The sequence below is a fragment of the Ctenopharyngodon idella genome, chromosome 3 (assembly GCF_019924925.1).
Source record: "Ctenopharyngodon idella isolate HZGC_01 chromosome 3, HZGC01, whole genome shotgun sequence".
NCBI classification, from domain to species: domain Eukaryota; kingdom Metazoa; phylum Chordata; class Actinopteri; order Cypriniformes; family Xenocyprididae; genus Ctenopharyngodon; species Ctenopharyngodon idella.
Genome location: NC_067222.1, coordinates 40,214,099 through 40,230,378, shown reverse-complemented (window position 1 = coordinate 40,230,378; position 16,280 = coordinate 40,214,099). Strand labels below are relative to the sequence as shown.

At 37.1% G+C, this 16,280-nt stretch overlaps 1 protein-coding gene and 1 long non-coding RNA gene across 5 annotated transcripts in view; one reads left to right on the top strand and one right to left on the bottom strand.

The window, feature by feature from the left end:
• brd4 (bromodomain containing 4) overlaps positions 1-16,280 on the top strand; it is a 64,074-nt gene that overhangs the window by 20,582 nt on the left and 27,212 nt on the right. For 2 of the 4 annotated variants that reach the window (XM_051886098.1, XM_051886096.1), the window contains exon 1: positions 5,214-5,811. The exons of 1 other annotated variant lie outside the window; for it this stretch is intronic. In XM_051886098.1, coding sequence (XP_051742058.1) covers positions 5,711-5,811 — 101 coding nt within the window. In that variant the 5' untranslated portion in view covers positions 5,214-5,710. Of the gene's footprint in view, positions 1-5,212; positions 5,812-16,280 lie in introns of those variants that run through there. One more of the 4 variants, XM_051886097.1, reaches the window with a different exon arrangement.
• Positions 1,091-5,026, bottom strand: LOC127508332 (uncharacterized). Its single transcript, XR_007928773.1, has 2 exons — positions 4,720-5,026; positions 1,091-1,619 (listed from the first exon to the last, which is right to left on the bottom strand). It is a non-coding gene; the product is annotated as an uncharacterized LOC127508332 (long non-coding RNA).

The window sequence follows — 16,280 nt, the reverse complement described above, 5'->3', positions numbered from 1 at the left end:
CTAATGGTTTTTGGATATTTTACTGCAAAGTTCTTACATATTGCACCTTTAAGGCCATCTAATATAAAGTGGGGCCGATCTAAAATCTAAAACTGTTTTTCAAAATCATGTCATGTGATTTTTATTTTGAGAAGACTCTAATGCTAACTAATGTTTATTGCCATATTCTAAGCAAGTGTACTGTCTCTATTGTTTTGTCGCAAACTGCCACATTCAGTTTCAGTCTTCCCTGCACACATTCACACCTCTCTGGCCTGGTTATGGCTCTAATTATTCTTCTTTTGTCTCTATTATAATTACTGACGACTTTCTTTTCACACTGTTTTAATCCCTCATTTCTTTGATCAAACTTTTCACTTCATCTTTGAAATTGTATCAAATGCCCTTCTTGAAAAAAGAAACATTTCAGTGAGCTTTACTATTCAAAATTATTTATAAAGCATTAGATATTCGCTCCTATATAGGAACAGGTGCACAGGGGCTAGCTAGCATGTTAGCTTAGCACACCATCAAAACACAATTTATGAGATTAAAACCATGTTTTTGCTCCAGACTCACTTTATAATGCAAGTTGAGTGTTTTAAAGAACCTTCTGTGACATGATGTGGCTTCGGATAAAAAAAAAAAAAAGATAAAATATATTCTTTTATAGTATTCTGCACATTGATGAAGGCAATGTTGATTAACATTGCATTATAAATATAATTTATTATGAAAATACCTGAAATAGCTTGAAGAACACAGATAAACCATATATCATTGTAATTGTTTATAGTCTCCAAATCAAGGTATTTTGGGTAATAATGTAATAAATATTACTCCTCTCCATAGAAATTTGACATACATATGAGAATCTATCGGTATTTCTCCAAATGTGCACACTTTTGAGATAAAAGCCCTAAGAGAGATTTTGTCAAGCATTTTCATGACGACCGTTTTTTTTTTCTTTCTTTTTCTGAATTGATGCTGCTGACGCTCATTCATATTAAAGGTGTCGACTCTTTTTTCATTTTTATAATCCCTTACACAAATTAAGACATACCTGTCACTGCAGATTTTTCAGAATAAAACAGAGGTTAAATACTGAAGCTTGAGTCTTGGATCTTTTTAATGTATAGTTTGAGGCAATTACAGTCATTTACACTAAAACTAATATAAACAAAGAGTGCTTCAGTGCGTTGGCATCCAGATGAAGTTTAAGAGGTTAACATTAAAACAAAGTTATGAAATGAAGCTATAACTGCAGGCTTGAAGTTTTGTTTAACTTAATAGAAACCAGCAGCAAAAGCTCTTGTTTACATATTGAAATGAAAATATGAACAATGTCAAACACCACAACCATACTCCTTAACTATAAAATAAATACAACAATCAGTTAAAACAATACCAAAAGAGAAAAGAGAGAAAAAAAAAAAAAAAACTCAAAGCACTCAAAGTTCAAGGCAAAGAGAAGGCCGAACAGGTAAGAAACTGCAGACTACAGGTCTGAAGCATCTTTGAAAACCCCTTCCAACTCAGTAGCAAAGTTTGTGATGTTAGGCAATGTGCTAGGGACGTCATCTTCAGTTACAATAAGAATCCACAATTTCATCCCTCTGGTCTGTCTGTCATCAAGTGTCCTAAAGAAACGAAGAATACATCAATATCACCTTACATTAACCCATCAAATTAACATTTCTTATTAAAGGAATAGATTGATCTTTTTTGCTGTAATACTAAACATTATTTGTAGCATGCGTCCCATCCAATAAATTGCAATAAGCTTTTGTGCTTTGTTAATTTTTTATATGCAACAAAGTCTGCTATGAAGTTGTCACGTCACAAATTTCAAACAATAAGTATCATATTGGTGCACTTTAATGTGGCACAACAGATCGCTGTAGCCGCTTCAGTTCAAGCAACACGTGAACTGATCATCTCTTCCTCTTTACTACTAGTTATAGCACATTCATGTTAATATATATACAACTTACTGAAATTAATCATCTCTCATGTAATCATGTTTCAACTGTTAAGACACTAATAAAACCATTTGAGAATAACCTCCCAATTTCACTAAATCAATTTTGAATTGGACCCCCCAACAACAACAACAAAAAATTGCTGTCATGAAGATTCACATCCCTATTAGTCACTCATGGTTATGTGGCAAGATGTTGTCAAGGCTTTATTCAGCAGAAGAAATAAAGCAGCACAGATGAATCTTCACGGAGAAACAAGGGGAGACATTTCTAGGACTGTCTGCTTTCTGAGAGTCTAAAAAATGACTACCAAATAAAAAGACATGATTAAAGGATTTGAAATGATGTGTTCTTTCGCAATGTGTAGTGATGTGGTATCCTAAGTTCCTCTTCCTAAAAACGGTATAGGCAAACTGTGTCCATTTAAGAAATACACTGTCTTCGTCCTGCAAATGAAATGGCAAAGGGCTCTGATAAATCTATATTTTAGAGGTAACTTTGTCATATGACTGTCATTAACAGTTTACCTGCTGATCAAGCTTAAAAGGATCTCCCATCTTTTGTCAATAAATAAATAAATAAATAATGCTTTTTAAATAATGCTTGCTCTGTAGAACCTGAGAAGTTGTCAGGTGTGCTGGTGAAGTTGTTGCATATCTGAAGATAAGGTTTTGGCTGTAACAATGTTTAACAGGCTTCACATGCCTCACAACAGATGCTGTGTCTAGTGTATTTCTACAGGTTTATGTCATAGTTTATCTTAAATACTAAGTAATATTGTAGCTAACTAACAAATGTTACATGCCGTAATCAACATTCTACTATTATGTTTATATTATGTTTGAATCATTTTAACAAATAACTGCAATATAAAGGTTTACTTTACATGATGACGTTTGCAGTCTTGTGTCTTTCTGTCGACTAGTCTGGAAGCACATTTGATAGCCTAGCCAGCTTAGGAGGACATTAAATTTGTGCATATTTAACACTGCACATGCCTTTGAGCTCTGAAACATGAAATGTATTGATTAAAGCATTGTAACCATCTGTTAAAACCTAAGCTAAAGAGTCGACATTAAGAATGTCAAATAACCAGTACATATAGTTGTACATTTATATGTCAAAGTTAGTTTAAAATAACAAGTGGCAATTTCAAGCTTGTTTAGTGACTCTAACTTACTGAATGAATACCTCATGTTCAATTTGATGAAAAAATTCCCGATATACAACAAACTTTACAAACATTAACATATAACTGCAGAATAAACATTTTACTTATTTTAAACGTTTTATTATCAGTTTGCAGACTTGCTAACAGTTGAGGAATAATTGAGCTTGTTTCCTGATTAATTGAACAGCTTCAGGCTCTATGCATGTTGTAACCAATGCTCTACAATTATGTTGACATAAGCTTTTAAACAAAACTTCATTATAAATGTATACTTGGTTTAAAAAATTAATTTCTGTAGTGTTGAGAAGAAATCCTCCAACTTCCAAACCAACCTGCATCTTTGTCAACTTGCATTTTCAAATCTAATCGACAATTTAAAATAAGTTGATCCAACGATTTTTGATTTTCACTAGTTAAGTCATCTTTTCAGTTTTTACTGTCCAGTACTAACAGACAATCATAACTAACAGATAATCATTATTCCAACTTTTTGCAAGTTGGATAAAGTAGTTGCAGACTATATTCAAAGTCTTCTGAAGTTTTACATTAGGGGTAACACTTTACAACAAGGTCTCATTAGTTCATTTTAGCTAATTCATTAAAAAATGTGAACGATTTCCATTAGCTAAAATGAAAATTACAGCATTTAATAAAAATACAATTGTTTGTTTGTTTGTTTGTTTGTTTATTCACAGTGCATTAATGTTAACAAATTCAACTTTTGATTTTAAAAATGTTAGTAAATGTTGAAATTTACATGACATCAGATTAATAAATGCTGTGGAAGTGCTGTTCATTCTTAGTTCATGTTTATTAATGTAGTTAACTAATGTTCACAAAAGAAACTTTATTGTAAAGTGTTAAGAGCTTTGTGTGATGAATGGATTGAATTAAATTGCAACTTTCTGAAATGACATCTCATGTCATTTGCACTCGTGCACGTTTAAACATCAAGGTTTGACTTCATTGAGATCAACAGCCTTTTAGTTCTCATGGGTCTCTTGTTTGAATATGCGAACGAGTTGCAATGAGTTGCAAATGAGATATGAGCGCTGTGGAAAAAGGAAAGTGTTTTTTTTTTTTTTTTTTTAAAGTGAATTTGCCTTTTACTCACAAATCTACTTTATGGCTTCAGGCAACTTGTAATACAGCACATGAGTCATATAAATGACTTATCGATGTTCCATGAAAGACATCGTCATTCAGACGCGAGGACGAACATATTTAGAAACACATGAGGAACAGCGATGACACAGTTTTCATTTTGGGTGAGCTAACCCTTTAATAAACCATCATGGCTGAAACTGCGCCGCACTAGACTCAACATGAAGAACCCTGATGCAAAATAAATGTTCAAAATTTCCACACCAAACTTGAGGCCATCTATATCAAAGTTTGTGAGTCATGCACCATTATGGAAATGCGGCGATGTTGCCTCGGAGAACACACAAAAAAAAAATCCTACTACTAAAATCAACATCCTCTCGCATTAAGCATGTGGTGTCCAAAAAGTATTTTCATGTGTTTTATGGAGGTGTATCCCTGTGTTGTCCTCTAATTCATTCTCCCATGGGTCCACTCACTCACCGTTTCCGTCTACTCCTTGTAAACCCTCCCATCTGAGCTTCAGCGTCTCGTGCATCCGTGTAGTTTGGCACGGAGGGCAGTTCCTGCGCGCCGGTTGGGCAGCCCCAATGTGGCTTGTTTTTTTGTGCCGGTGCAGTCTAGACATGTGTGAATGTGTGCGGCGTATGGAGAGGCAGCAGATAAGGCAGCCCTCGGTGTAGTGGGGGGAGGCAAGCAGAAGATCGGTCTGAAAAGAATGAGTGGGGGAGGGCGAAATGGAGGGAGGAAGGGGGTGGGGAGCTAAAGGTGTGTGTGCGCTGAGGAGAGAGAAAGAGGCAGGAAGAGAGAGAGAGAGAGAGGGAGGGAGGGTGGAGAGTGCTCGAGCTATTGATGGGGAAAGAAGGGAGGGGTTAGAGAATGAGCAAGCGCTGGAGAGAGCCGAGGGAGGGGTGTGTGGGTAGAGCCTCTTCTCAATGAGGAAGCGCCAGAGCCATTTTCACTGTTGAGTAAGAACACGCTGCTCTCGGCGAACGAGTGAGAGAAAGAAAGTGCGCATTCTGGGTTTTACTTCGCTCGTTCTTCTTCTCCCCCGCTTTCTGGCGCCCCGCTGGAGGTGGTTTGTGTGAGGTGAGGCCTCGGGTGGACACACAATGGGGCGAAGTGCCTGTGGCAACTGGGCCGTTGTGCTGCCGACGGGGGGAGGGTGTAGAGAGCCGACCGGCGCACAGAGCTAACAGATCCAGCCGGCCTCAGGCCTCTGCGCCTCTCTCTCCCTCGCCAGCGAGACTCCGATTAGAGGCTTCTCAGGAACCACGAAACCTTTCTCTCAGGACTATGGTGGACTAACTATGGATTAACATGTATTTGGCGCAGTGGATTTTAGGACACATACAACGGAATTGGAGATTTGAGAGCGAGAAGTTGCTGTGTTTTGGGATCGAGTGACGAACTTTTCTTGCCTTTAGTTCCCTTTCTGTTTTGCTTTTGCTTTTGGTCTGAGAGGAACTCATAAATGGATTACAAAATGCATTCCAAGTCCAATGATTTGCTGGATTTTCAGACGCTGGATGCCCTTTTGGAAAAAATTGCACATTGCTCTGTCCCTGTTAAAAGGTAAAACTGATAAGCTTTTTGTGAATTTGCTTTTCTGAACATTACACAACTAATCACCAGTGTTGTTTGCTTGTTCTGTATCTCTTTTTGTAGCTTGCTAGCTTGTACTTTACTCCTGATGAAGTTAGTTAGTATTTTCAGTTTTTGTGGTAGTCTTTTGGTTTGAGTTACTCGTTTTTGGAACATTTTATAGTCGTCTCTTTGTCAGGTTTGTAATATTTTTTTAATATTGTCCTTTACTGTGAGTTTTCCCCAGAATGGCCTCAAAATAGTGTTTTAAAGGGTGGCATTGTTGGTAAGAAAGCTAAAAGCCCCGAATAGGCAGCCTCCCGGAGGGAGAGAGGGGGTGTGTGAGTAAGCAGGGGGAGGGGGTGGGATTTTCAGAGGAAGAAGGGGGTGGTGTATTTGTTGTGGCAGAAGGAGAGGGTTCAGCCGGCTATGATTTAGCAACTTTAGTGAATGCTCATCTTAGACTCGTTGCAAATAAGCATATGTAAATGATTTGACGTTATTTGGCTCTTTTAATTTTATTGCTGATATTTTAGAAACGTATAAATATGGAAAAAAAAAGTTTGTAGATGTTTCCCAATGCTGAAAATGACTGTTTTTAGTGGGCAACACTCAAATGCTTCACAAGGTCTGCGTTTAATATAGAGCCACTTGTCTCTTAGGAAGTTTGTCCTTGTTTATTTAATCTATTTCTGTGCTGTTCTTAGAATGGACTGTTTTAAGTTCCTAATGTCCTTCGCTTGTTTCACCTGACAAAGTGCTTCAGGTGTACTTAAAGCAACTCAACTTGCTTTATATTCTTTAAATAGACAATCTAGCTCGGGTTTGCTGTACTAATGTTGCATTTTAGTGACTAAACGCTCCCATGAAACTGCTGAATATTCTGAATATTCATCTACTAAACCTCTTAGCATTACAAACGGCCTTGACACTTGTGAATGTATGTCACATGCGAGCTGGACGTTCCCACCCTGAAGTTTGAGTCGTGAGAGGCATGTGGAACAGTTGCAGTCGGAGAGCTGCTGAGGTGGAAAAAAGTTCTCCAGTCACATTGCACACATGCCTACCGTGTGCTGCGCTGCCAGTGCGCTCCTGGCTCCATTCTCCAATAGACATTTGTTAGACCCTGTACGGAGTCGTTTTAGGTCACTGATCAAAGCGCTAGAACAAACACAGCACGGCACAGCAAATGTTCAAGCAAGGGAAAAAACACCTCTGTTTTGTTTGTCAGAGTTGCCCATGGAGTCCCTGCTGATGTTTGTACAGATTAGTTCCCTACACGTCGAGAGCAGTTTGTAAAACACAAACAAAACAAGTTTCTTTCTGCTGGCAGTTGAAGCTGAGATGTAGGGAAGAACAGCTCCCAGGAGTGCTGGTGAGACAAAAGTGTGAAAGAGAAGAGGGGAGATGGATGAGGGAGGTGGGACTCTTGGCCTGAGCAACTGACTTGGTGCAGTTTCATTTATTATTTATGCATATGCTTTCAAGCAAATAAACCTGCTGCCCCGGTCCTGTACCTAGACCTCCTCTGGGAGCCTGGAGCTTTCTGTCCTGAGAAACTCCCAGTATCAGCATAAATGATTAATTGTTTACTTTCGGTAGGGACGCAGCCATTTTGTTTGCCGTCGGTTTTTACACCCTCCCTTTCATGCGTCATGGTTGGGCTTGGCCTGCCTGTAGAACCAGATTTCCTGGTGTGTGTGCTCAGGTTCTCAGTAACCAGAGCTACTTCCTCCCCTTACACACATTCCATAGTGGTATGTAATGATCTGTGACCAGTTCAAAGGTCAATTTTTATTCCACAGGGTGTTTGGGGCAGGAAGTTTAACACCCCAGGACAGACAGTGGTGGAGTTATTAGGTGTGTTTGGCTTGAAGCGGCGCTGTGCAGACCGATCGGTGTATAACATCAAAGTACCGCGAGAGCGAATAGAGAGCAGGTGGCTCTGTATGCTTTCGAATCGCTCTCGCGGTGCTTTGATGTCATACAACGACCTGCCCGTCTAAGTCAAACACACCTTGTCACTCCTTGGTGGTCATGGTTCATGAAGTTCACATTCTTATTAGTACTGCAACCAACCTGGTTTCTGTGCTGTTTCAAGTCTGTAAAGCACAGTGGCACCTGTTGCACTTGTTTAATGGATTGGAGTTTGGCAGAAAAATTGGCTGTGTTCACTTACACTTAGTAGTAAATGATGTAGGAGCAAAGAAGAATTTCACAACACTGTGTGCACTTTCAAATGGACAGTTTACAAATTGCTGCTAAGTTGTCCAAAGGAAAAACATTGTCAGGTTATATTAGCATATTTATTGCTTTTATTATTTGGCGTGAATTTTGACCAGGCCTGAGCTGGAAACATTTTCACAAGTTTCATGTGAACAAATTCAGGCTTTTAATAAAGGTGGTCTTTACAGACAAGGCACTTCTTTGTGGAGTTTGGTCGTTGATGGCTTTACCATTTACTATTCTAATGGCAGTTTTGAAAGCCATTGAACACAGAGTTTGCTGAAATATTACCAAGTTAAATTAACACAATGATAGTTTCTCGTGACTCTTGACGCTTCTCATTTTGAATAGCGTTTAAGTGGTCACGGATGTCAAGGCTAACAGAATAAAGTTGTAAAATCAAATGAAGCAATTGTTAAATAATGGTTTATCAATAATTTTCGTACTAATAATTATTCTAAAATTTCGAAGAAACAACAACGTCTTATGTCATGCATTGTCCATGCTCTGCTATCAGTGTGTAAGAAATTCATTATTTGTATTTGTTTATTTATTTTTGGTCATTTATTCATGTTCATGTGGCATTGCAAAGAAACACCTTGTTTAACAACTTGTACTAGCCAAAATTTTTGGAATGGGGAAAATAAAATGAATGTATAGCTTTCCCAATGCATGTTATAGGGCAGAGGTTTTCAAACTGTGGGTCACAGAGTGGGAAAAGGTGGGTCGTGCGAAGTCATTCGACTGCAGCTAAATTTATGTTTCAGTGAATTTTATTTAATTATATAAATATGCACTGCATGTTTTTATGGACATTTTATATACTCTTTAACATCAGTAAATGAAATTAAACTTAAATTTTTGTATTGAAATTTTACAGTTTTACTATAAAATAAAATTATTTTTATTAAGTAACCTTAAAAGTTTGAAAGAAATCAAGCTTACAGTACTTCTGCCCTCCCTAAAATATTTTGGTGGGTCTTGAGTTAGATAATACTTGTCTAAGTGGGATCTGGAATGGAAATGTTTGGGAACCCAGGTTATAGGGGTCCTGACAGTGGACATGAAACATTTTAATTTGATTAGTTGTGCATCCCTAATGAAATTTGTTTAGCTGTAAAGTGATATAAAAGGCATTTTTAAGATTTGCATTTCCCTTTTCAACATCATAATCCCAATTCTAGGCCGTCACATTACAACCTTCAACCTCCTTGTGTCTCGTGAGGCCGTTCAGTTACAAGCTTAGCGTTTTGACAGCTGGGCAAATCCATTGAAATGTCAATCATACCAAGGAAAAATCAAGCTTTTAGTGAAGTAGAAAAAAAAAAAGTCCATATTTCACTCTATTGAAGTGGTCATGAATTTAAATACATTGCATTGTTTATCCACAACATACGAGGTGTGCATCAGAAATAAAGCTTTTAAATAAAGCCACATTTCATGAGACCTCAACATTTTAAGCGATCTGTCACATCTTAGGCCCTGTTTCTACCTGGTATTAAGACGTTTTGGTCGATCACATCACATGGACGACTCTAAATACAGGTGTAAACTGGGTGTAAAACGTTTAGAGCTTGTCCACTTTCGACCACTTCCAGACGTAGTCAAACTCATTCAACCGAATTGCTTTCCTAGTGGAAACCCTCATGTGGTTGAATGTATTTGAACAGCTACTAAAGACACCTACTCTCTGCTTACTGACCTAATGTGTAAACATTATGGGAAGCTCTAGCCAGATGGGATTTAAACTTTGTCGTCTGAAGACCCAAGTTCGGTTTGAAGATGAAAAACATAGCAAGCACAATGTTCTCTCACCATTCCTGATTGCGGCTGTCAGAGCAGAAACAAAAGCTGCTGCTCTCTATATATTTTTTCCGTCGTCTCTGGGCACGTTCAAATGTAAACTTCGTGAGCTTATTTTGTCCATTAGATCAAAAGATCTGAGGGAAAAAAAAAAAAAAAAAATTTTTACCCTTTAAAAAAAACATTTACCCTCCCCTTGAAGAAATCAGGACAGAAGTGGTTGAAAGTGGACAAAAGAGACCAGGTGTAAACGGGAATGTCTCCCTCGTCTACTTGTCATCCGATTGACCAAAACGCATCTTAATACCAGGTGGAAACAGGGCCTTAGTGACCCTACCGACAAGATGACAGTTTCCATCCCAGTCAGTGTGGTGGGCTCTCATGACAGTCTAGACCAGTATTTCTCAACCTTTTTCTTTCCACGGCACAGATTTGATAAGTAAAAAATCCAACGGCACACCACTATACACTAAAACCTCGTTTTTTCTAAATAATTAAACACTGTGTCATCAAAGTTAGTATTGTGACTTTATATATGTCAAACACATGCATGTGTCATCATAATATTAACATTTATGAAAATCAGATGGCGTTACAAGGTCTATTTTGACCAGCGAATGAGATATATCTGGCTGTCACCGCATATGAGACAGTAAGCGTATCGCATTTGCATTATACACTACCCGGCCAAAAAAAGGTTGCTGTTTGGATTTTAAAAAGCAAATACTTAAGAATCTATGAATGGATCATTATTACAGTGATTATTATGTGTCTAGCATGTTATATGTTTGGCAACAGTCCTTCTAACCCTTAAAGATGGAGTGTGTAGCTTTTCATTTCCTAAACAATTCATGTGTGAAAATGATTCTTCATGCTCCCTCCCAGCAATTCTTTCACAATTTGAGCCTGATGAATCTTGACATTATCATCCTGGAATATGGCCATGATACATCTTAATACATGGTTGTTTAAGAAATGAAAAGCTACACACTCCATCTTTAAGGGTTAAAAGAACCGTCGCCAAACGTATAACATGCTAGAAACATAATAATCACTGTAATAATGATCAATCCATAGACTCTTAAGTATTTGCCTATTAAAATCCAAACAGCAACTTTTTTTAAGGGGCCGGGCAGTGTATGTTTTCATCAACTTTTTTTTTTTTTTATCAACTTTACAGGTTATAAAGTTTATTAGCTATATGGGTGCTCAGTTTTTCTTGTTGAATACATTTGGACAAAATATCATGATTTGATAGATGAAGCGAGATATTTAAAACAGTAGCATATTGGCTACAACTAGAAGGGTAATATCAGACTCTTCTCCGCTCTTCAGAGCCATTTTATTCAGATGTCTGGACTCTACATGGAGGGGGTTTTGATATACTCGTATACTGGAATTGTTTAGCTGTACTCTTGCATTTTTATCTTTTGACACTTTAATTTTAATTATGTGTAATGGTTCACTTACAGTACATCTACAAACACAACTCCAGATGATTAAATGGTCAGAAGAGCTTGATTATTTACTACTGATCAAATTTTGCCCAACATTTTCCCAGATACTGTATTGCTCATTGCCGTTTATGACCAAGATTTGTTCCTGATTTCAGTTCTCAGAATCTGACTCATGGTCACTATGTCTATTGTGATGAGGCAAGTTTTCCTGGGTTATCTGTCAGTCTGTTTCATAAATGTCCTTTGTGATGTTAAATCCTGTCTGAATCAAACACGCCTGTTTTTATCGTACAACATGTGTATATAGTCTATAGCATCTTGGGTTTTTTTTTTTTTTTTTTTTTTTTTTTTTACACAATGCTTCTCATTTAAAGCTAAATTCCTCAACCAGCTTGGCAACCAGTGTCATGAATTTTGGCCGGTGATGTGTAACATTCACTATTTTTATTTTTAGGTTTTCTTTTTTAAATTCCTCAGTACGTTAAACCCGAAATGCACGTTTACTAGTATTTTCCATCAGCTGTGTCCGTACAGTTTGTCAGCTGCTTGGTTTCTATTTCTGATGCTCCTCATGTATATGCATGATCAAACATGGATAAAGAGAGACTGATTGTGAAAGTGTACAGTCAAATCCCTCAAACTGCATGGCAAGTTTATTTATATAGCACATTTCATATACAATGGTAATTCAAAGTGCTTTATGTAGAACATGAATTAAAATAAAACATATGCATAAGATATAAAATCATGCATAAGAAATAAAAATAACCGTATTTAACTAAAGGCTAAAACATTATTCTTGACTACCTGAATCACTAAATTCACAAGGTGTAACATAAAAAGCATGTTGTCAGGTGAAGCATCAGAACTCGAGATATGTGTTTTACACTCTGCAGTGCATTACGAGAGAGTAAACAGTGAAATCCTGCACACACTCTTCTGATTGGCTGTGATTTGTGATTGTCACGTTGCACTGCGTTTCCGTGTTTTGTGTTCAGGAATCTTGTGTCTGGCCTGGTTCACTTTGGAATGAAGATAAGTAAAGGGATAGTTTAGCCAAAAATGAAAAATGTTTCATTAATTACTCACCCTCATGTCGTTCCACACCCGTAAGACTTTCGTTCATCTTTGGAATTCAAATTAAGATCTTTTTGATGAAATCCGAGAACTTTCTGTCCCTCCATAGACCCTTCAAAAAGAGATCCTAAAACAAATCCATATGGTTTGAGTGGTTTAGTCCAAATTTTCTGAAGAGAACAGATTGAATTTAGGCTTTTATTCACATATAAACATTCATCAATGCACACATCATTTATGGTAAACAGAAGCTCAAGCATGTTCGCTTGACGTGCGAGAACCAATGAGGTTCATTCTCGTGTTACGCAGCATGTTTGAGCTTCCGCAAGAGGTTTGTTCTCACGAGTCAAGCAGATTTGGTTGAGCTTCTGTTTCAATGATGAATGTTTATATGTGAATAAAAGCCTAAATTCAATCTGTTCATCATATAAAGTGATCGAATCTCTTTAGAAAATTTGGACTAAACCACTCGATTCATATGAATTAGTTTAACAATCTCTTTATGAACTTTTTGAAGCGTCAAAGTGGAGCTGTCTATGGAGGATCAGAAAGCTCTCAGATTTCATCAAAAAGATCTTCATTTGTGTTCCAAAGATGAATAAGTCTTACAGGTGTAGAACGACATGAGGGTGAGTAATTAATGACAGAATTTTCATTTTGGGTGAACTAACCCTTTAAGGATGCAGCAAGAACTGCCGTTGTGTCAAAAGTTTATGCCACAGTTCATCAATGTAATCAATTTACAGATGTCCATTGTGTTCATGACCTAGACTGTATAAACTAGTTTTAAGCAGTCTAAGATGAGTTTTTGTTGTGTTTGTGTGTACACATAATGTAACACAAAATAAGTTTTTGATGTAAATTCCTTTAATAGTAATAATGATTCTTAATTTCAATATCATTAGAAAGTCAACAATTATGATTTCATATTTAGTTTAGTTCTTTAGTTTCACTTTGTAATCAATGTCAGTGTAATTTTAAAATGATTTTGAAAACATTCATGGTGTTTTTAGGTTTTTGGAAAGTCCCGTGAATGTTTTTTTTCTATGGTGGTGTATTTTAGGGTCTTTTTTTTTTTCTTTGACCACCACCTGAAAATGAATTGCTTTTTTATCATCAAAAGAATGAATTGTTCATGTCACTCACAGTGATGTTTTGTATCTGTTCAATATTACGACAAAATAGTTCAATAGTTTTAGCTAGCCCTTTAATCGACTTTGTAATATTAGCAAATAGTCTAATCTATGTTGTTTGGTATTGTTCGGTATTGCATTTGAGAAATCCTAATTGTTTTGCCCAGATTTGCATATTCATTTTAGCTCTGTAAAAACATGGTTTCTTTTGTGTAATTTTGTTAGAAATACATCACATTAACACAACGCAAAAATGCCAAAAGACAGACCCACATCTGTGGGGTTTTTCTTTTTCTTTTTTTTTCTTTTTTTTTTTTTTTCTTTTTTTTCCCCATTTCAGTGAAAAATTTTAGAAAAATATTCTTGCCAAGGATGTTAAGTCACATTAAGTAACTCATAATTGTTTCAGCACTAGAGTAGAGAGATGTTGTAATTAAGATGTCCTGTTTGCTTGTATGGAAGAAGAGTAACACGTGTATAAAAAGAGAGAGACTGAAACTAGCACTGCTGAAGGGACTTTACACAAGAGGAAGTTTTCCATTGTTTATTAAAATGGGAAAATTCAGAGTCTGACTTGCATTTGTGTAGTTTTTTTATCAACATTACACAGGCAGAGTTGTAAATTGATAATAGTCTAATAGACTGTTGACTGTTATTCTAAACCTCTGCAGAGCGAGTCAAATTAAAATCTGCTCTGAACAGCTGGATAACAACTCTTGAGCTGTTAATGAAGCAACTTGTTTATGGAAAAACATCCCCACTGTGTTTGAATGAATTATTTGGCTGTTGATCTTTATAAGCGTATTGAATGAAGTTATAGCACCACACAGATTTGGCGGTTATTGGCCATCTGTGTGCGTGTTCATGCTACACCAGCTGGACTAAACTCATGGTGGGGTCATGTAGTGCTTCCAGCTCCAGTCTATCACTTAAGTGTGATCTCTTCCTGTATTTCTGATGTGTTTTCCGTACAGCCTGTGTGTGTGTGTGTGTGTGTGTGTGTGTGTGTGTGTGTGTGTGTGTGTGTGTATGATCACTCCACTTTCACTGCCATCACAACAGCTCATTTGCATGTTGCTGGTACAAGACAGTTGGCGTGTTTTGTCTCGCATTGGCTTGTGAATTTCCTGATGTGTTTGTTCAGTTTGGGAGCTCTTCCGTGTTGAACTGTTTGGTGTGGTGAATTACTAGGTGAATTCAAGAGGCCTCTTGGGCTTTAAAGGAAAGTTTTGGGCAAATACTAGTTGAGCTCTATCAACAGCATCCATGACATCATTTTGGAAGCATCAACCACATTTAATTGCTGTAATGTTTGGGTTACAGGACTCACTCCAAACCCAGTGTTTGACAATGTGATGATCTCTGTACTGTAAACAAACTGGTGCAAACAGTCTTTGCTTTTTGATGGAAGAAATATTAGCAACTGTAGGCACATTAACTGTCAGCGGTTATTAGTAAACTACTATTGTGCATCAAAGATCATATACAAAGTGAAGCTAAATGCTGCTCTTTTGAATCGTCGATTTATAAAGCAAGATAATTTAGTCGATTCTCATTTTGAAGAACCAATATTGGTTCTTAAACCCCAAGAATGTGAGCGCATGTGAACTGATCATCTCTTCCACTTTACTAGTTACAACACAAAATAAACATGAATGAACATCAGAAGGCATGTTGAAAGAAACCGTACAGTTGACCGTTCGCAAAGACCCGCCTCCTTTAGTTACTGTTGCTATGTCCGACAAGCCATGCCGCTCTCACGCCACACACCATGTTCTCACAGTGAAAAATACATCGCGGAGCAAAGAGGACACTGACAACGTATCGACAGACAAGACACAGCAGATTACTTTTGATATGAAAGTCTCGAATTTCAAATGTTGTCATTTTTAAAGAAATTTAAACATTAAATACCGTTTTGTGGCTCTTTAATGTGTCGTGACAGATCGCTGTAGTGCTTCTGATCACACGGCTCATGAACCGATCATCTCTTCCTACTAGTTAATTTATATCAAATAAACATGAATGAACAACATTTCAACCACAGAAAGACGTCAGTACACATCATTTTTCAAGTTCAAGTCCACAAACATAAATCTGCTAACTCTTCTGACTGCTTTGTCGGACAAAATGGCGGATTCGGCATTATGATTGGTTAGATCGCCTGTCAGTCAAACTCCTGGCGAAGGGTCAATTTACCAAAATCCATATCACGTCTCATGTCATGGCTCAGTGTTTCAGCCACGGAAAGACATCAAAACGGCTTGTAAACGGTTACATTTACCTCAGAAAAGCCATTCAATGTTTAAAATCTCATTAGTCAGCAAGAAATTAGCTCTTGAGAGGAGCATTTTGTTAAATATAGGCTATGCACTGTATTGCATATTCATTGTATTTTTACTTAACCTATTCTTCACTGTTTAATGTATGAATAAATCCGACTTATGACAGCCGCCATTTAAATGTTTATATTTATAAAAAAAAAAAACTGTACTGTACCTGATAGGCCCCAATTAATCAATATCGAATTGAATCGCAAGCTTGTGAATCGAAATTGATGCCCAGCCCTAATATTGATGCATTTACAGTCAAAGTGCAATGTCACACTGCATTGACTTGTAAAAGTGTTAAAGTACTGCTTTGAAAGCATTTCTACTAGGCTTAAACATTTATACATTTTAACATTGGACTATTTAAAGAAGCACTTGCTGGCTTTAACTGTATAATCTGTTGTCATCATGGCCATGTATAGTTACTCTGGTAC